At 39.1% G+C, this 20,452-nt stretch overlaps 1 protein-coding gene and 1 long non-coding RNA gene across 6 annotated transcripts in view; one reads left to right on the plus strand and one right to left on the minus strand.

Moving 5' to 3' along the window:
* The window catches only part of LOC112860863 (phospholipid-transporting ATPase IB-like), a 216,029-nt gene that overhangs the window by 123,795 nt on the left and 71,782 nt on the right, over positions 1-20,452 (plus strand). For all 5 annotated transcript variants that reach the window (XM_086714937.1, XM_086714959.1, XM_086714965.1 and 2 more), the window contains one exon: positions 5,464-5,538. In XM_086714937.1, coding sequence (XP_086571063.1) covers positions 5,464-5,538 — 75 coding nt within the window. The remainder of the gene's footprint in view (positions 1-5,463; positions 5,539-20,452) is intronic.
* Positions 1-20,452, minus strand: part of LOC147584880 (uncharacterized) — a 128,853-nt gene that overhangs the window by 6,763 nt on the left and 101,638 nt on the right. The window lies entirely within an intron of this gene.

The raw sequence follows: 20,452 nt of genomic DNA on the forward strand, positions 1-20,452 counted from the left end.
CCCAATTTTCCCCAAAGATAACACCTTGAATAACTCTAGGACATTATCGAAACCAGGATACAACTGACTGAGATTCATACTTCACAAGCTTTACCCACACTTGTGTGATTCTATGTACTTTTATCCATGTGTAGATTGATACAACCATCACAGAAATCGAGACAGACCACCCCACCTCGGCCCCAATGATACAGACCTGTTCCATCACAAGGATCCCACTCATGCTACCCCTTTATATCCACATCCAGCCGTAGCTTCTGACAGTGACTAATCTGTTCCCTATCCCTATCCTTCTTGTTCTTTCAAGAATGTTCTAAAAGTAGGGGTGCCTGGGTGGCTCAGTTGGTTAAGCATCAGACAAGATCTTGATTTTGGCTCAGGTCATGATCTCACAGTTTGCAAGATTAAGCCCAATGTTGGACCCTGCACTGACAGTGCAGAGCCTGCTTGAATTTCTTTCTCCCCCTCCACATGCTTTCTCTCTCAAAATAAATAAATAAGCTTAAAAAGAAAGAATGTTATAAAAGCAGAATTGTGTAGTATATAACCTTTCGAGATTGATTTTTTTTTTTTAGTCAGTATAATTTCAGATTGATCCACGTTGTTCCCTGTATCAATCATTTGTTCCAGACCATAACATTTATCACCCACTTATTGAAGAGCATTTGTATAAAGATTTTGGGCAAATGTAAGTTTTCATTTATTTAGGACAAATGTCCAAGAGTACAATTGCTGGATCATATGGTAGGTGTATATTTAGTTTTTTGTTGTTTTTTTTTTTAAAGAAACTCCCAACTATTTTCCAGAGTGACTTTACCATTTTCGATTCCTAGCAGCAAAGTATCTGTTATTTTGTTTCTCTGGATCTTTCCAAGCATTTGATATTATCACTATTTAGTATTTTAGCCATTCTGATAGATGGTTAGTTGTATCTCATTGTGGTTTCATTTAATTAAATTAATTAATTATTTTTATTTTATGTTAGAGAAAGAGTGTGAGTAGGGGAGAGGGGCAGAGGGAGAGAGAGAAAGAATCTTAAGCAGGTTCAACTCTGGGACTTGATCCCATGACTCTGGGATCATGACCTGAGCTGATATCAAGAGTTGGACACTCAACCAACTGAGCCACCCACGCAGCCCCCTCATTGTGGTTTTAAATTGCATTTCTGCAGTGGCTAATGATGTTGAATATCTTCTCATATACTTATTTGCTATCAATACATCTTCTGAAATGTGTCTTCCCATCTTTTGTCTAAATTGTCTAAAAACTAAATTAATTTTTTACTATTAATTTTTGAGAGTTCTTCACATATTTTAGACATTAGTCCTTTGGCAGATATGTAGTTTGCAAATATTTTCTTCCAGTCTGTATCATGATGTTTTGTCATATTAATAGAGTCTTTCAGAGTATAAGAGTTTTTAATTTTGAAGTGGTCCAATTTACAATTTTTCCTTTTATGGATCATGCTTTGGTTCTGTGTCAAAAAACTCTTTGCCTAGATCTAGATTCCAAAGACATTCCTCTGTGTACTTTTCTAAAAGTCTTGTGTTTTACACTTAATGTCATGATCCATTTTCAGTGAATTTTTGTGCAGAGTGGAGGGTTTAGATTTTCTATTTGTTTTGCCCATGAAATTCAATTACTTCAGTGCTATTTGATGAAAAGGTTATCCTTCCATTAAATTGGTTTTCTACCTTTGTAAAAAATCAGTTGGGCAAGTAATAAAGAAATAGGAAATATCAACAGAGTATAACTAGTAAGGAGATCAGTAATCAAATACCTCCCTGGCAAATTATACCAATCGTTCAAAGAAGAATTAAAATCTACCTCAAACTCTTCCAAAAAATTATAGAGAAAGAAACACTTACAAACTCATTTTATGAGTCTGGCATTACTATAAAACCAAAGCTACATTACAAGACACTAGAAAACACTACAAGAAAGCTACTGACCTATATCCCTGATTAATACAGGTGCAAAAATCCTTGGCAAAATACTAGCAAACTTGAATTCAGCAGCACATTAAAAAAGGAATAAAAACCATATCCTGGAATGCAAAGATGGTTCAATATATGAAAATCAGTCAACAAAGGAAAAAAAACATCATCTCGATGCAGAAAATGCATTTGATGAAATTCAACACTCTTACATGATAAAAGCATTCAACAGGCTAGAAAGAAAAAAAAATTCCTCAACATAATAAAGGCCATATATGAAAATCCCATAGCTGGTATCATGCTCAGTGGCGAAAGACTAAAAGTCTTTCCTCTGAGATCAGGAAAAGGCAAGGATGCCTGCTCTCACCACTTCTATTCAACACAGTACTGGAAGTCCCAGTAAGAGCACTTGGGCAAAAGAGAAAAAAAAAAAAAAAAGAAGAAGAAAGGAAGGAAGAAAGAAAAACATCCAAATCAGAAAGGAATAGGTATCTCTGTTTACAGAGGACAAGATCTTATATGTGGAAAATCCTAAAAATGTCAGAAAATAATGATCAGTACTAATAAATTCAATAATGCAACAGGATACAAACCAACATACAAAACTGCTGTATTTATATACACTAATAACAAGCTATCAAAAAGGGAAATTAAGAAAACCAAGGCGGAAAAACACTTGTACACCAAAAACTACAAAATATTGCTGAAATAATTTGAAGATACAAATAAATGGAAAGACATCCCATGGTTATGGATTGTAAAAGTTTATATTGTTAAGATGACAATATTACCCCAAATGATCTGCAGACTTGTATGCAATCCCTACAAAAATCCCATGTTTTGGAGAAATAGAAAAATGCATCCTAAAATTCACACAGAGTCTTAAAGCATCTTGAATAGCCAAAACAATCTTGAGAAATAACTGAGAAGTCTCATACTCCCTAATTTCAGAACATATACAAAGTTATAGTATTTAAAATGTGTTTTACTGGCATAAAAACAGGTATATAGACCAATGGAATAAAATAACCCAGAAATAAATCCTAGTGTATATGGTCAAATGATCTTTGAAAACACCAAGGTTACATAATGGAGAAAGGATAGTCCCCCTTTAGCAAATGCTAGTGGGAAAGCTGGATATCCATATGCAAATTAAATAAATAATCAAACACCTTAAACCATTTACAAAAGTTAACTGAAAATTGATTAAGGACCTAAAAATAATACCTAAAACTATAAAGCTCTTACAAGAAAATAAAATGGAAAATCTTCATACATTGTGTTTGACAATAATTTTCCTGAACATGACATGAAAGCACATGCAACAGAAGCAAATACAGACAAGTGGTTCTACATCAAATGTTAAAACCTCTGTGTTGATTGTGACAATCAACACAGTAAAAATACCTACAGGATATGAGAAAAATGCTTGCAAATTACATATCTCATAAGCTAATGTCTAGAATAGTGAGCTCCTACAACTCAACAACAAAAAATCAATCTGATATAAAGTTGGGTAAAGAACCTGAACAGACATTTCTACAGAGATAGAATATAAATGGCCAACAATATGTGAGAAAATGTTCAACACCACTAATCACTGGAGAAATGTAAATCCAAACCATAATCACGTATTACATCAATTAGGATGGCTACTATTAAAAAATAAAACAAAACCCGCAGAGAATAACAAATGTCGGTGAGGATGTGAAGAAAGTGAACCCTTGTGAACTGCAGGTATGAATAAAAATTGGTGCAACCAGTATGGAAAATAGTATGGTGATTCCTCAAAACATTAAAATAGAATTACATGATTCAGCCATTCCACTTCTGAGTATGTATCTAAAATACTGAAAGCAAGAATCTTTTTTTTTTAATTTTTTTAACATTTATTTATTATTGAGAGAGAGAGAAGAGAGCAGGGGAGGGGCAGAGAGAGGAGGAGGCACAGAATCCAAAGCAGGCTCCAGGCTCTGAGCCGTCAGCACAGAACCCGATGCGGGGCTTGAACTCACAAACCGCGAGATCATGACCTGAGTCGAAGTCGGACACTTAACCGACTGAGCCACCCAGGTGCCCCTGAAAGCAAGAATCTTGAAGAGATATTTACATACCATGTTTAATGCACCATTATTTACAATACCCAAGCAGAAGCAACCCAAACGTCCAGTGACAGATGAAGAGATAACCAAAATGTGATATATAAATACGATGGAATATTATTCAGCCTTAAAAGGAAAGTAAATTCTGACACATACTATAATATGGATGAACCTTGAGGACATTGGCTAACTATGAGTCACACACAAAAAGCCAAACAATGTATGATTCCACTTACATGGGGTATCTAAAATAGTCAAATTCAGAGAGACAAAGGAGAGTGTTGGTGACCAGTGGCTGAGGGTTGAGGGATATGGGGAATTGTTCAGGGGGTACAGAGTTTCAGTTTTGCAAGATGAAAAATTCTGGAGATTGGTTGCACAACAATGTGAATATACTTAACGTTACTGCACTGTACACTTAAAATTGGTTATGGTTCTTACCACAATTAAAGTAAGTTGGACATACTCATGTAGATACATACTATGTGTTTCTGGGTTCTCTAACTCCTTGATTTCTGTGTCTGTTCCTCTGCCAACATCACACTGTCTCGAATTCTGTAGCAATACCATGAGCCTTAACATCAGGTAGAGTGAGTCTTTTCACTATATATTTTTAAAATTGTCTTAGTTATTCCCAGTCCTTTGCCTTAAATTTTTCTATTCGAGTATAAATAATATACATTGTTATATTAGTTTGAGATGTACAACATAGTGGCTCAACAATTCCGTCCGTTACTCAGTGCTCATCACAAGAAGTATAGTCTTAATCGCCTTTACCTATTTCACCCATCCTCTCATTCACCTTCCCTCTGGCAAGTCCCGGTCTGTTTTCTATATTTGAGGGTCTGGGTTTTTTTGTTGGTTGGTTGGTTGCTTTTGTTTCTTAAATTCCACACAGGGGAGAAATCATATAGTATTTGTCTTTCTCTGACTTATTTCACTTAGCATTATACAATCCAGGTCCATCCATGTTATTGCAAATGGTGGGATCTCACACTATTTCATGGTTGGGTGATATTCCATTGTATATATACCACCTCTCCTTTATCCATTCATCTACTGGTGAATAGTTGGGCTGCTTCCACATTTTTGCCATTGTAAATAATGCTGCAGTAAACACAGAGGGGCAGAGATCTTTTCACTGAAACAATGCATTATTGGACAATCAGATCTAAGCATTTCATTGAAATTGTTATTCTTTCTCTGTCAAAAAATAAAGAATGAAATAAAAATTCTAAAATAAATGAACTGCCTTTCTGTTAAGCTCAAACACTCAAGCTTGATTTTATTTACATTCTGGCAAAATTCCATTTGATGACATGGGAAAATAAGAATGATAAAGCATAGTATTTTAAGTACTTCAGTGAATGGAAACATTTAGGTCAGTATTGATACAAAACTTCATGAACTTTCTTCTCTTTCAGCTTTGGTTCGCCTTTGTTAATGGATTTTCTGGGCAGATTATATTTGAACGCTGGTGCATCGGCTTGTACAATGTGGTAAGCATTCCCTGTCTCTATCTGATAGCATGCGAAACTTCAGTGACATTCCTTTACTGTTTACGTCTGGGAAGTGTATCTAAGTCAATCATCTGTATACATAGCGGGCAGCACAAATACATCTTTAGAGCCTTTGTTGCTGCGACACATCCCGCAGAAGCCCAAGCTCTCCACACATGGTTTCAATCATAGCAGATCATTCTATAGCAACTGCATTAAATTTGTACCAATGTATTTTGATAATACATCCAAAATCTCCTTACTGAATGCTTGCACAATGTTTTCAGGCTTTTAAGGCAAGTAATTATTATTGAACTCTACCTCAACCAATTCCATTTAATACATATAATTAATATTTATCTATCTTTGTATATGTGGGTGTGTGTTCATAGTGTAACTCCATGGCCTTTTAAACCTGGAAGAAAATTTGTCCTTTTGTAAATATATCATCCTGTGTTTGTATGAAATGATGAATTTGATATCGAGTCCTATGTTAAGAATAAATGTAATAAATGGAATTTTCTACAACTAAGCAATCCCATACCATTACTTAACTCATTTTAAATTCAAACACTGGGAATAAACAATATGGTTAAGTTCATCTTAAAATTTTTGGTTTATTTTTCTTGTATTATTAATTCCACTTTAAAGATTAGCAGTTAGGGAAACCTAGCGTAAAAAATACGCTCCCGGTGAGCATATCATGACTTTTCTTTTGTACTGCACTGTCATAGTCATGTTACCATCTGGATGCTGTGTGCCTTAATCCCTAAAATTCTGTCTTCTAGGAGCTTAAACTCTGAAACAGCACAGACACAAGTCGCGGGCCAGAAGTCATTAAGTATCCAATAATACTAAGATGTCTAGTGCTAGGAACAGTTACAAGTCAACTCCAGGCGCTTCTGGCTAGTGCACTACACCGATGAACCTGAGGTCATACACATAGTCGCTCTACCAGGCTCTTGGTCACAGACGACAACACTCGATGTGTTGTTTCTTTATTGTTTTTGAAGTGTCGTTACATACTGCGGTAGGGAGTGGCACAGTCTCTCCTCTCTGTCAGAAAATTCACTATGGGGGTGTCTGGTGGGCTCAGTTGGTCAAGTGTCTGACTCCTGATTTTGTCTCAGGTCATAATCTCACAGTCATGAGATCAAGCCCCACATTGGGCTCTGTGCGGACAGCAAGGAGCCTGCTTGGGATTCTCGCTCTCCCTCTCTCAAAACAAACATTCAAACAAAAAAACCAAACATTTTTTAAAATTATTAAAAAAAAGAAGAACATTCATATGAATGCATGGCCACAGATATTAGTCAATAGAGTCTTATTTTTTTCTTTAATGAACAAAAGCACAGAAACTTTTTTTTTTATAAACAGTAAAATGAGGGCTACGGTGGGAAACTTAAAATTATAGACATTTTAGGACAATATATGATGACTTATTAATAGCCATTGACTTACTAAATCTTATTACGAATATATTTTGCAGATGGGAAAAAAGAGGAGGCCTAGACATTTTACATAGTTACTGGCAATAAGAGAGAGCTAAATTTAAATCGGTTGTCATACTATTTCTGGAGGTCATATATTATTTCTGCTTCTTCCGCGCATGACTAACTGTTATAGGAAACCTCCTGCCAGAAATAACCTATCAGACAAAATATATAAAATAATGATTTTCAAACATTAAACGACAGGCTGCTCATGACTGTGATCCTTGAGAGAAGGCCTCTTCCAGGCCACAACGCAGGAAGATGGACCCAAAAGAAAGCCCAGGTGTCTACGCGAGTTGAAGACACAGAGGTTGGAGTGCAGGACCAAGGCAGCTAGAATGTCAGAGGGAACTATACTGAGAGAGAGAGACAGCGTGACTCCGGAGATCCGTAGCTGGCCCCTGCGAACTATTGCTTCTGCTCTGTGTCTGCATGAGAAAAGTCTACCCACAGCTAGGGAAAGAACCACTATAAAGTGGGAGGCTGTCGCCAAAAAAGAAAGTAATATTTGAAGTAACAATGATCGAAAATGTCAAATCTGATGAAAGCTCACAAATCTAAGAACCTCAACAAATTCCAAGAAGAAGAAACCTAAAGAAAAACACACAAATGTTCTTTATAACCAAATTGCTGAAAATCAGTGGCCAAGACAATAATCTTTAAATCAACCACATAAACCAATACCGTGTACAGAACACAAACGTGTGAATAAAAGCAGATTTCTCGTTGAAAACCATGCAGGGCAGAAGACAATGGAATATCTTTAAAGATCTGAAAGAAAGAAAACAAATCCATTAACCCCAAATTCTATATGCGGTAAAAATGTCTTTTGAAAATGAACCAAGAAAATAGAAAACTCATCACCAGAAGACCTGTAATACCTGAAATGTGAAAGAAAGCTCTTCAAACAAAAGGAACAGTACATCAGGATGAAGTCTGGATCTGTCCAAAGAGGAACAGAAATGTTAATTATGTGGGAATTTATAAGACACTTTCCCTCTTCCCCTCATTTTCAATCATGATGCCAGATAACTGTTTAAAACAAAATTAATAATGTATTCTGGGAACTGTCATTAATTTAGAATTAAAACATATGATAAAGATAGCACAAAGAATGTGAGGAGGGATTTGGGAGTGTATTATTTGAATTTTGTGATACACTGCATATGCATACTGTAAATTTTAAAGAACTAAAACCCCCAAAAGTTATGGCTAATGAACCAATAATGGAGATATAATAAAATCTTAATATTCAATTACTTCAAAAGAAGTCAGGATATAAGGTAAAACGGAAGACTGCACCAAACAGAAGAAAACAGGACCATGGTAGATTTCAACTGAACCACATTTATAATTACACTGTAATTATCCCAATAATTAGAAATCCTAAGAATCCGAACTATGTAACAATCTAATAACACAGCTTATTAGAAACTAAGGAGAAATGAAGCAGATCTTGATATAATTAAATGGCAAGTTAAGTAAATGGACTCTTGCCTTCAGTGGCTTAACCTCTCCTGAATGAGCAGGGTCTGGTGCCCAAGCCAGCCGACCGCTTCCATGAGCCCTGGGACATCAGTCTACACCGGCACCAGTCACCCCACCAAGGTGACAGAGGCACCAAACACCATGAGACACACGAGGCCCATAGGACTTCCCGGGCACCCCCTGCGCAGTGTCCGTAGGCCCCTCTGGCCTGCATCCTGCCTCAGCTCCAGTGGCCCTGCCACGGTGTCCACTCTGCAGAGAGCCCTGGGATCCTCTTGCCCACGCCCACCTCAGCGCCAGCCACCCCACGGGGCGTGGGCCCCTTCCAGTGAGTGCTTTGAGACACCCAGATTGCACTCACCTCACCTGCAGCTGTCCCGCCAGGGTTCCTTCTGTGTGGAGAGCCCTGGGCCCCAGGCCTGCACACACTACAGCTTCAGTCATCCTGCCAGGGAACCCTCCGCGTGAAGAGTCCTGGGACTACCCCAGCCCAAGCCCACGTCAGCTTTCGCTGTCTTGCCATGGTACCCTCAGTGCAGAAAGCCTCAGGTCCTGCCTTGCACTCACCTCAGCTTCAGCCGTCCTGCCAGGACACCCTCTGTGCCAAGAGCCCAGGATCACTCCATCCCAATCCCATTTCAGCTTCATCTATTTTATCAGGGCAGCCCCAGTGTGGAGTCATGCGGGACTCCATCCCGCGCCAGCCACGGCTCCTGCCAGCCAAAGTCACCAGGCACACACAATCTACACGGGGGACAGCCAGACACAAGACCATCCCTTCAGGTTTAGGAGAAATAGCTATTCTACCTAATTGACAAAGACAAACACAGAAAGTCAAGTAAAACACAGAAGCAGAGGAATACGCTCCAAATGAAATAACAAAACAAAAACCTCAGAGAAAGAACTAAACAAAAGGGAGATAGCCAATAAAGGATTCAAAGTAGAGAGGCACCTGGGTGGCTCAGTTAAGCATCTGACTCTTGATTTCAGCTCAGGTCATGATCTCATGGTTTGGGAGTTCAAGCCCCACATTGAGCTCTGTGCTGACAGCTCAGAGTCTGCTTGGAACTCTCTCTCTCTCCCTGCCCCTTCGCACTCACAGTCAGTCTCTCTCTCTCTCTCTCAGAATTTAAAAAAAAAGGTTCAAAGTTATGCTCAAATACATGCCCACCAGATTGGAGAGAAGAGCGGTTGAACTCAGTGAGAACATCAAGAGATAGAAAACATAAAAAAGAACCAATCAGGTTCTTCATAATACAGTAACTGAAAGAATACAATAACTGAAAAGTACACCAGAGGGAATCAACAACAGATTGGAGGGACAGAATAACAGACCAGTGACCTGGAAGGCAGGGTAATGGAAAGCACCCCGAACAGCAAAAAGACAAAAGAGTTTCTAAAAATGAGGATAGGTTCAGGGATCTCTTGGACAATATCAAGTGAAAAAGCATTCACATTATAGGGGTCCCAGAAGGAGAAGAGAGAAAAGGGCAGAAAACTTATGGGAAGAAATAAGAGGCAAAAAATCCCCTGACTTGGGAAAGGAACTAGACATCTAGGTTCAGGAAGCAGACAGAGTTCCAGTGAAACCAGGGAGGTCTACGACATGACACTAATAATTACAATGTCGAAGATTAAAGACATAGAGTTTTTTTTTAATTTTTTAATGTGTGTTTATTTTTGAGAGAGAGAGACAGAGTGCAAGCAGGGGAGAGGCGGAGAGGGAGACACAGAATCTGAGGCAGAATCTAGGCTCTGAGCTGTCAGCACACAGCCGGACGTGGGGCTCAAACTCACAAACCGTGAGATCATGACCTGAGCCAAAGTCGGATACTTAACCGTCTGAACCACCCAGGTGCCCGAAGACACAGAGTTTTAAAAGCAGTAAGAGGAGAGCAACTAGTTTGTACAAGGGAAATTCCATAAGTCTAACAGCTGATTTTTCAGGAGAAATTGCATGTAACACAAAGTGACATGAGAAACTCAAAGCACCGAAAGGAAAAAACCTACAATCGAGTGGAAAAGAAAACGCCATAATTAGAAGAAGATTATAAAAGAAAATATTTCACGGGTAAAAGCAAACATTCAGTAAAGGTAGTAGACCAATCGCTTGTAAATCTTGTATTGAGGTTAAAGACCAAAGAAATAAAACTAATTATATCTAAAAAGAGGACTCACAAAAAGATGCAAAATATAACATACACATCAAATGTGGAGGGGGGAGAAAAAACGAAATTCCTTTACAATGTGTTCAAGTATAAGTAACCATCATTTTAATACAGATTTCTATATACTTAGGGAAGTTATATACAAACCTCATGGTAACCACAAACCAAAAACCTATAATACATACACACGAAATAAAGAGGAAAAAAAAATCAAATATAATGCTAAACAAAGTCATCAATCACAAGAAAACAGAACAAGGGAAGTAGAAAGGAACAGAGAACTACAAAAAAAAAATCAGAAAACAATGAGCAAAATGGCAATATGTACATACCTATCAATAATTACTTTAAATGTAAATGGTCTAAATGCCCCATAAGAAAAGATAAATACCATATGATTTCACTCCTATGTGGAATTTAAGGAACAAAACAGACGAACATAGGGAAACGGAAGGAAAAATAAGATTAAAAAGAGAGGGAGACAAACCATGAGACTCTTAAATACAGAGAACAAACTGAGGGCCGCTGGAGTGGTGTTGGGTGAGGAGATGGGCTAAATGAGTGAGGGGCATTAAGGAGAGCACTTGTTGGGATGAGCACTGGGTGTTATATGTAAGTGATGAATCACTAAATTCTACCCTGAAACCATTATAATAATGTTAACTAACTTGGACTTAAACAAAATTTAATTTTTTTTAACTTTTATTTATTTTTGAGAGAGACAGAGCATGAATAAGGGAGGAGCAAAAAGAGAGGGAGACACAGAATCCAAAGCAGGCTCCAGGCTCTGTGCTGTCAGCACAGAACCCAGTGTGGGGCTTGAACCCACGAACGTGAGATCATGACCTGAGCCAAAGTTGAACATTTAACCGACTGAGCCACCAGGGCACCCCTGGATTTAAGTAAAATCTAAAAACAGACATGGGGAGATTCAAGGGAAGTTGGCGGCATAGGAGGCCACTGGGCTCACCTCGTCCTGATTGCTTAGATTCCACCCACATCTGCCTAGATAACCCAGAAAACTGCTGGAAGACTAGCAGAACGGACTCTCCGGAGCCAAGCGTAGACCAGAGGCCCACGGAAGAGGGTAGGAAGGGCGGAGAGGCGGTGCGCGCTCCACGGACTGGCGGGAGGGAGCCGGGGTGGAGGAGGGGCGGCCAGACCACCTGGCAAGGCAGAGCCCCCGGGTCTGGCTTGCCAAAGCGGAGGGGCAGGACAGAGCGTGTTCTGACAGCCAGCGGGACTTAACATCCGGAATGGTAAAAGTGAACAGCTCTGCTCTCGGAGAGTGGGGAGGGTGAGAGGACACCGGGAGGGAGAGTTGTTGAGCCCCGGATGACAGAGCTCAGCTTGGTGGGGAACAAAGGCGCTGGGAAGCGCCATCTCCCTCGCCCATCCCCCAGCCGGGATCCCAAAGGGAACCAGTTCCCGACACCGAACTTGCTTGCGCTGCGCGAACTCCCAATGCTGTGCTTCTGTGGATCCATCCCTCCCGGTGCTGCAGGGCCCCTCCCACAGGGGACCACCCACGGCAAAGCGAGCTGAGCCTGCCCCTCCCGCCCCTGTGCACCTTGAGGATCCACCCTGGCTAATATGCCCTTGGCCAGATCCCATCGAAGCGCACCACAAGCCTGGCAGCGTGCAAGCAGCCCAGGCAGGGGCCACACCACTCCACAGTGAGTCCTGCCCCTGGGTGAGGGGAAGAGAAGGCACACACCAGTCTGACTGTGGCCCCAGTGGTGGGCTAGGGGCAGACATCAGGTGTGACTGTGGCCCCGCTCACCAACACAAGTTACTCCAGACAGCACAGGGGAAGTGCCCTGCAGTTCCACGCCACCCCAGGGACTATCCAAAATGACAAAACAGAAGAATTCTCCTCAAAAGAAACTCCAGGAAGTAGTGACAGCTAATGAATTGATCAAAAACTATTTAAGCAATATACCATAACAGGAATTTAGAATAATAGTTGTAAAATTAATTGCTGGACTTGAAAAAAGCATAGAGGACACCAGAGAATCTATTGCTACAGAGATCAAGGGACTAAGAAATAGTCATGAGGAGCTAAAACATGCTATAAATGAGGTGCAAAATAAAATGGAGGCGGCCATAGCACAGATTGAAGAGGCAGAGGAGAGAATAGGTGAATTAGAAGATAAAATTATGGAAAAATAGGAAGCTGAGAAAAAGATAAAAAAAATCCATGAGTATGAGGGGAGGATTAGAGACCTAAATGATGCAATCAAATGGAATAATATCTGTATAACAGGAATTCCAGAAGAGTAAGAGAGAGAGAAAGGGGCTGAAGGTGTACTTGAACAAATCATAGCTAGAATTTCCCTGATCTGGGGAAGGAAAAAGGCATTGAAATCCAAGAGGCACAGAGAACTCCCTTCAGACGTAACTTGAATCGATCTTCTGCACAACATATCATAGTGAAACTGGCAAAATACAAGGAAAAGGAGAAAATTCTGAAAGCAGCTAGGGATAAACATGCTCTAACATATAAAGAGAGACTGATAAGACTAGTGACAGACCTATCTACTGAAACTTGGCAGGCCAGAAAAGAATGGCAGGAAATCTTCAATGGCAGGAAATCAACAGAAAAAATATGCAGCTGAGAATCCTTTATCCAGCAAGTCTGTCATTCAGAATAGAAGGAGAGATAAAGGTCTTCCCAAACAAAAATTGAAGGAATTCATCACCACTAAACAGCCCTACAAGAGATCCTAAGGGGATTCTGTGAGTAAATGTTGCAAGGACCACAAAGTACCAGAGACATCACTACAACATGAAACCTATAGACATCACAATGACTCTAAACCCATATCTTTCAATAACAACACCGAATGTAAACAGACTAAATGCTCCAACCAAAAGACATAGGATATCAGAATGGATAAAAAAACAAGACCCATCTATCTGCTGTCCACAAGAGACTCATTTTAGAACTGAGGACACCTTCAGATTGAAAGTGAGGGGATGGAGAACTATCTATCATGCTATTGGAAGTCAAAAGAAAGCTGGAGTAGCCATACTTGTATCAGACAAACTAGACTTTAAATTAAAGGCTGTAACAAGAGATGAAGAAGGGCATTATATAATAATTACAGGGTGTATCCATCAGGAAGAGCTAACAATTATAAATATCTATGCGCCGAATACGGGAGCCCCCAAATATATAAAACAATTAATCACAAACATAAGCAACCTTATTGATAAGAATATGGTAACTGCAGGGGACTTTAATACTCCACTTACAACAATGGATAGATCATCTAGACACAGGACCAATAAAGAAACAAGGGCCCTAAATGATACACTGGATCAGATGGACTTGACAGATATATTTAGAACTCTGCATCCCAAAGCAACAGAATACACTTTCTTCGAGTACACACAGAACATTCTCCAAGATAGATCACATACTGGGTCACAAAACAGCCCTTCATAAGTATACAAGAATTGAGATCATACCATGCATACTTTCAGACCACAATGCTATGAAACTTGAAATCAACCACAGGAAAAAGTCTTGGAAAACCTCCAAAAGCATGGAGGTTAAAGAATACCCTACTAAAGTATGAATGGGTCAACCACGCAATTAGAGAAGAAATTAAAAAATATATGGAAACAAATGAAAATGAAAATACAACAATCCAAATGCTTTGGGATGCAGTGAAAGCAGTCCAGAGAGGAAATACATTGCAATCCAGGCCTATCTCAAGAAACAAGAGAAATCCCAAATACAAAATCTAACAGCACATCTAAAGGAAATAGAAGCAGAACAGCAAAGACACCCCAAACCCAGCAGAGGAAGAGAAATAATAAAGATCAGAGCAGAAATAAACAATATAGAATCTAAAAAAACTGTAGAGAAGATCAATGAAACCAAGAGTTGGTTTTTTGAAAAAATAAACAAAATTGATAAACCTCTAGCCAGGCTTCTCAAAAAGAAAAGGGAGATGACCCAAATAGATAAAATCATGAATGAAAATGGAATTATTACAACCAATCCCTCTGAAATACAAGCAATTATCAGGGAATACTATGAAAAATTATATGCCGGGGTGCCTGGGTGGCGCAGTCGGTTAAGCGTCCGGCTTCAGCCAGGTCACGATCTCGCGGTCTGTGAGTTCGAGCCCCGCGTCAGGCTCTGGGCGGATGGCTCGGAGCCTGGAGCCTGTTTCAGATTCTGTGTCTCCCTCTCTCTCTGCCCCTCCCCTGTTCATGCTCTGTCTCTCTCTGTCCCAAAAATAAATAAAAACGTGGAAAAAAAAATTAAAAAAAAAAAAATTATATGCCAACAAACTGGACAACCTGGAAGAAATGGACAAATTCCTAAACACCCACACACTTCCAAAACTCAAACAGGAGGAAATAGAAAACTTGAACAGACCCATAACCAGCAAAGAAATTCAATCAGTTGTCAAAAATCTCCCAACAAATAGGAGTCCAGGACCAGATGGCTTCCTTGGGGAATTCTACCAGACATTTAAAGCAGAGATAATACCTATCCTTCTCAAGCTATTCCAAAAAATAGAAAGGGAAGGAAAACTTCCAGACTCATTCTATGAAGCCAGCATTACTTTGATTCCCAAACCAGACACACACCCAGCAAAAAAAGAGAACTACAGGCCAATATCCCTGATGAATATGGATGCAAAAATTCTCAATAAGATACTAGCAAATCGAATTCAACAGCATATAAAAAGAATTATTCACCATGATCAAGTGGGATTCATTCCCAGGCTGCAGGGCTGGTTCAACATTCGCAAATCAATCCATGTGATACATCACATTAATAAAAGAAATGAAAAGAACCATATGATCCTGTCTATTGATGCAGAAAAAGCATTTGACAAAATGCAGCATCCTTTCTTAATAAAAGCCCTCGAGAAAGTCGGGATAGAAGGAACATACTTAAACATCATAAAAGCCATTTATGAAAAGCCCACAGCTAATATCATCCTCAATGGGGAAAATCTGAGGGCTTTCCCCCTGAGATCAGGAACACGACAGGGATGTCCACTCTCACCGCTGTTGTTTAACATAGTGTTGGAAGTTCTAGCATCAGCAATCAGACAACAAAAGGAAATCAAAGGCATCAAAATTGGCAAAGAGGAAGTCAAGCTTTCACTTTTTGCAGATGACATGATATTATACATGGAAAATCCAATAGACTCCACCAAAAGTCTGCTAGAATTGATACATGAATTCAGCAAAGTTGCAGGATACAAAATCAATATACATAAATCAGTTGCATTCTTATACACTAATAATGAAGCAACAGAAAGACAAATAAAGAAACTGATCCCATTCACAATTGCACCAAGAATCATGAAATACCTAGGAATAAACCTAACCAAAGATTTAAAAGATCTGTATGCTGAAAACTATACAAAGCTTATGAGGGAAATTGAAGAAGATACAAAGAAATGGAAAAACATTCCATGCTCATGGATTGGAAGAATAAATATTGTTAAAATGTCAATAATACCCAAAGCAATCTACACATTCAATGCAATCCCAATCAATATTGCACCAGCATTCTTCTCGAAGCTGAAACAAGCAATCCTAAAATTTGTATGGAACCACAAAAGACCCCGAATAGCCAAAGTAATACTGAAGAAGAAGAAGACCAAAGCAGGAGGCATCACAATCCCAGACTTTAGCCTCTACTACAAAGCTGTAATCATCAAGACAGCACGGTATTGGCACAACAACAGACACATAGACCAATGGAATAGAGATTCCAGAACTGGACCCACAAAAGTATGGCCAACTAATCTTTGACAGAGCAGGAACAAATATCCAATGGAAAAAAGACTCTAACAAATGGTGCTGGGAGAACTGGACAGTGACATGCAGAAGGATGAAACTAGACCACTTTCTTACACCATTCACAAAAATAAACTCAAAATGGATGAAGGACCTGAATGTGAGACAGGAAACCATCAAATCCCTAGAGGAGAAAGCAGGAAAAAAAACCTCTCTGACCTCAGCCACAGCAATTTCTTACTCGACACATCTCCAAAGGCAAGGGAATTAAAAGCAAAAATGAACTACTGGGACCACATGAAGATAAAAAGCTTCTGCACTGCAAAGGAAACAATCAACAAAACTAAAAGGCAACAGATAGAATGGGAAAAGATATTTGCAAATGACATATCAGACAAAGGGCTAGTATCCAAAATCTAAAGAACTCACCAAACTCCTCACCTGAAAAACAAATAATCCAGTGAAGAAATGGGCAGAAGACATGAATGGACACTTCTTTAAAGAAGACATCCAGATGGCCAACAGGCACATGAAAAGATGCTCAACATCACTCCTCATCAGGGAAATACAAATCAAAACCACAGTGAGATATCACCTCACACCAGTCAGAGTGGCTAAAATGAACAAATCAGGAGACTATAGATGCTGGCGAGGATGTGGAGAAACGGGAACCCTCTTGCACGGTTGGTGGGAATGCAAACTGGTGCAGCCACTCTGGAAGACAGTGTGGAGGTTCCTCAAAAAATTAAAAATAGGTTTGGGGCGCCTGGGTGGCGCAGTCGGTTAAGCGTCCGACTTCAGCCAGGTCACGATCTCGCGGTCCGTGAGTTCGAGCCCTGCGTCAGGCTCTGGGCTGATGGCTCAGAGCCTGGAGCCTGTTTCCGATTCTGTGTCTCCCTCTCTCTCTGCCCCTCCCCCGTTCATGCTCTGTCTCTCTCTGTCCCAAAAATAAATAAACGTTGAAAAAAAAATTCTTTAAAAATAGGTTTACCCTATGATCCAGAAATAGCACTGCTAGGAATTTACCCAAGGGATACAGGAGCACTGATGTATAGGAGCACTTGTACCCCAATGTTTATAGCAGCACTTTCAACAATAGCCAGATTACGGAAAGAGCCTAAATGTCCATCAACTGATGAATGGATAAAGAAATTGTGGTTTAGATACACAATGGAATACTACGCGGCAATGAGAAAGAATGAAATATGGCCTTTTGTAGCAACGTGGATGGAACTGGAGATTGTTATGCTAAGTGAAATAAGTCATACAGAGAAAGATACCATATGTTTTCACTCTTATGTGGATCCTGAGAAACTTAACAGAAGACCATGGGGAAGGGGATGGGGGGAAAAAAAGAGAGGGAGGGAGCCAAAGCATAAGAGACTCTTAAAAACTGAGAATACACTGAGGGTTGATGGGGGGTAGGAGGGAGGGGAAAGTGGGTGATGGGCATTGAGGGGGGCACCTATTGGGATGAGTACTAGGTTTTATATGGAAACCAATTTGACAATAAATTTCATATTCAAAATAAATAAATAAACAGACAGACAAGGGATAATGGAATTGATAAAAACAAAACAAAAGACCCATCTATATGCTGCCTGTAAGAAAGTTCAGACTTAAACACATACAGACTGAAAGTGAAGAGATGGAAAAACATACCATGCAAATGGTACGGGGGGAAAAAGCCATAATACTTATATTAGATTAAATGAACTTTAAAGTGTTTTTTTTAAATGTTTATTTATTTTTGAAAGAGAGAGAGTGACAGAGCGTGAGCAGGGGAGGGGCAGAGAGAGAGGGAGTCACAGAATCCGAAGCAGGCTCCAGGCTCTGAGCTGTCAGCACAGAGCCTGACGTGGAGCCCGAACCCACGAACCGTGAGATCATGACCTGAGCCGAAGTCAGATGCTCAACCGACTGAGCCACCCAGGTGCCCCAGATTAAATAAACTTTAAAATAAAGACTGTAACAATAGACAGAGAGAGGCACTGCATAATGATAAAGGAATCAATCCAAGAAGAAGATATAACAATTATAAATATCTGTGCACCCAACATTGGAGCACCTAAATACATAAAGCAAATATTAACATACATAAAGTGAGAAACTAACAGCAACACAATAATAGTAGGTACTTTAACACCACATTTATCTATCAATAGATAGATCTACCTATCGATAGATCTATCTATCGATAGATCTACCTATCTATCGATAGATAGACACTATCTATCGATAGATAGATAGATCATTCAGGCAGAAAATCAATAAGAAACAGGGTCTTTAATGACACATTTGACTAGATAGACTCAACAGATACATACAGAACATTCCATCCAAAAACAACAGAATACACATTCTTTTCAAGTGCACATGGAACATTTTCCTAGGTAGATCATATATTAAACCACAAAACAAGTCTCAATATTTTAGTAAGATTAAAATCATATCAAATATCGTTTCCAACCATAATAGTATGACACTAGAAATCAATTATAAGAAAAAAACTCTTTGGAAAAAGCACAAACCATAGATTTTAAACAACATGCTACTAAATAACCAATAGGTCAAGAAAGAAATCAAATGGAAAATTAAAAAATACATGGAGGCATGGGATGCCCGGGGTGGCTCAGTTCGTTAAGCATCCAACTTTGGCTCAGATCATGATCTCGCAGTTTGTGATTTCGAGCCCCAACTGGGCTCTGTGCTGACAGCTCGGAGTCTGGAGTCTGCTTCATATTCTGTGTCTCCCTCTCTCTCTGCCCCTCCCCTGCTTGTGCTCTGTCTGTCTCTCTCAAAAGTGAATAAACATTAAAACATTTTTAAAAAATACACGGAGCAAATGAAAATGAAAACACAATAGTCCAAAATCTTTGGGATGCAGCAAAGAAGTTCTAAAGAGGGAAATTTCTAACCATACACACCTACCTCAAGAAATAAGAAAAATCTCTAATGAACAATCTAAGCTTACATGTCATGGACCCAGAAAAATAACAAAGTCCAAAGTCAGTAGAAGGAAAGAAATAATAAAGAACAGAAAAAAAAAAAAATAAGTGAAACAGAGAATAAATATATATACATACATACATATACATAAAAAAGATCATGGAAACCAAGAGTTAGTTCTTTGAAAAAATAAACAAATTTGATAAACCTTTAGCCAGAATCATCAAGAAAAAAGAGGACTCCAATGAATAAAATCAGAAATTAGAAGTAATAAACACCACAGAAATATAAAGGATTATAAGAGACTACTATGAGAAATTATATGCCAACAAATTGGGCCACCTACAAGAAATGGATAAATTCCTAGAAATATATAACTTCTCAAAACTGAATTAAGAACAAATAGAAATTCTGAACACAGTACTAGTAACAAAAATGAATCAGTAATCAAAAATTCCTAACGAGTAAGTCTAGGACTAGATGGATTCACTCTACCAAACATTTAAAGACTCTACCAAACAATTTTCTCCTCCAACCATCCCAACAAGAGGAAGGAAAGCTCCCAAATGCATTCTATGAGCCAGCATTACCTGGATACCAAAACAGACAAAGACACTGCATAAAAAGAACTCTACAAACCAATACACCTGATAAACATAGATGAAAATATTTAATAAAACATTAGCAAACCATGTTCAACAATACATTAAAACAGTTATTCACCATGATTGAGTGGGATTAATTCCAGGGATGCAAGGATGTTTCAATATTTTCAAATCAATGTCATACATCATATTAACGAAACGAAGGATAAAATTATATGACCATCTCAATAGATACAGAAAAAAATTTTAACAAAATTCAACATCATTCATGATAAAAATTCTCAAGTGTGTTTAGAGGGAACATACATCAACATAACAAAGGCCACGTATGACACACCCACACCTGATATGTCATACTCAATGGTCAAAAACACCTTTTCCTCTAAGACGAGCAACATGACGATGATGTTCACTCTAACCACTTTTATTCAAC

Source organism: Puma concolor, chromosome A1, assembly GCF_028749965.1.
Source record: "Puma concolor isolate L17-30 chromosome A1, mPumCon1.1.hap2, whole genome shotgun sequence".
Taxonomy (NCBI): Eukaryota; Metazoa; Chordata; class Mammalia; order Carnivora; family Felidae; genus Puma; species Puma concolor.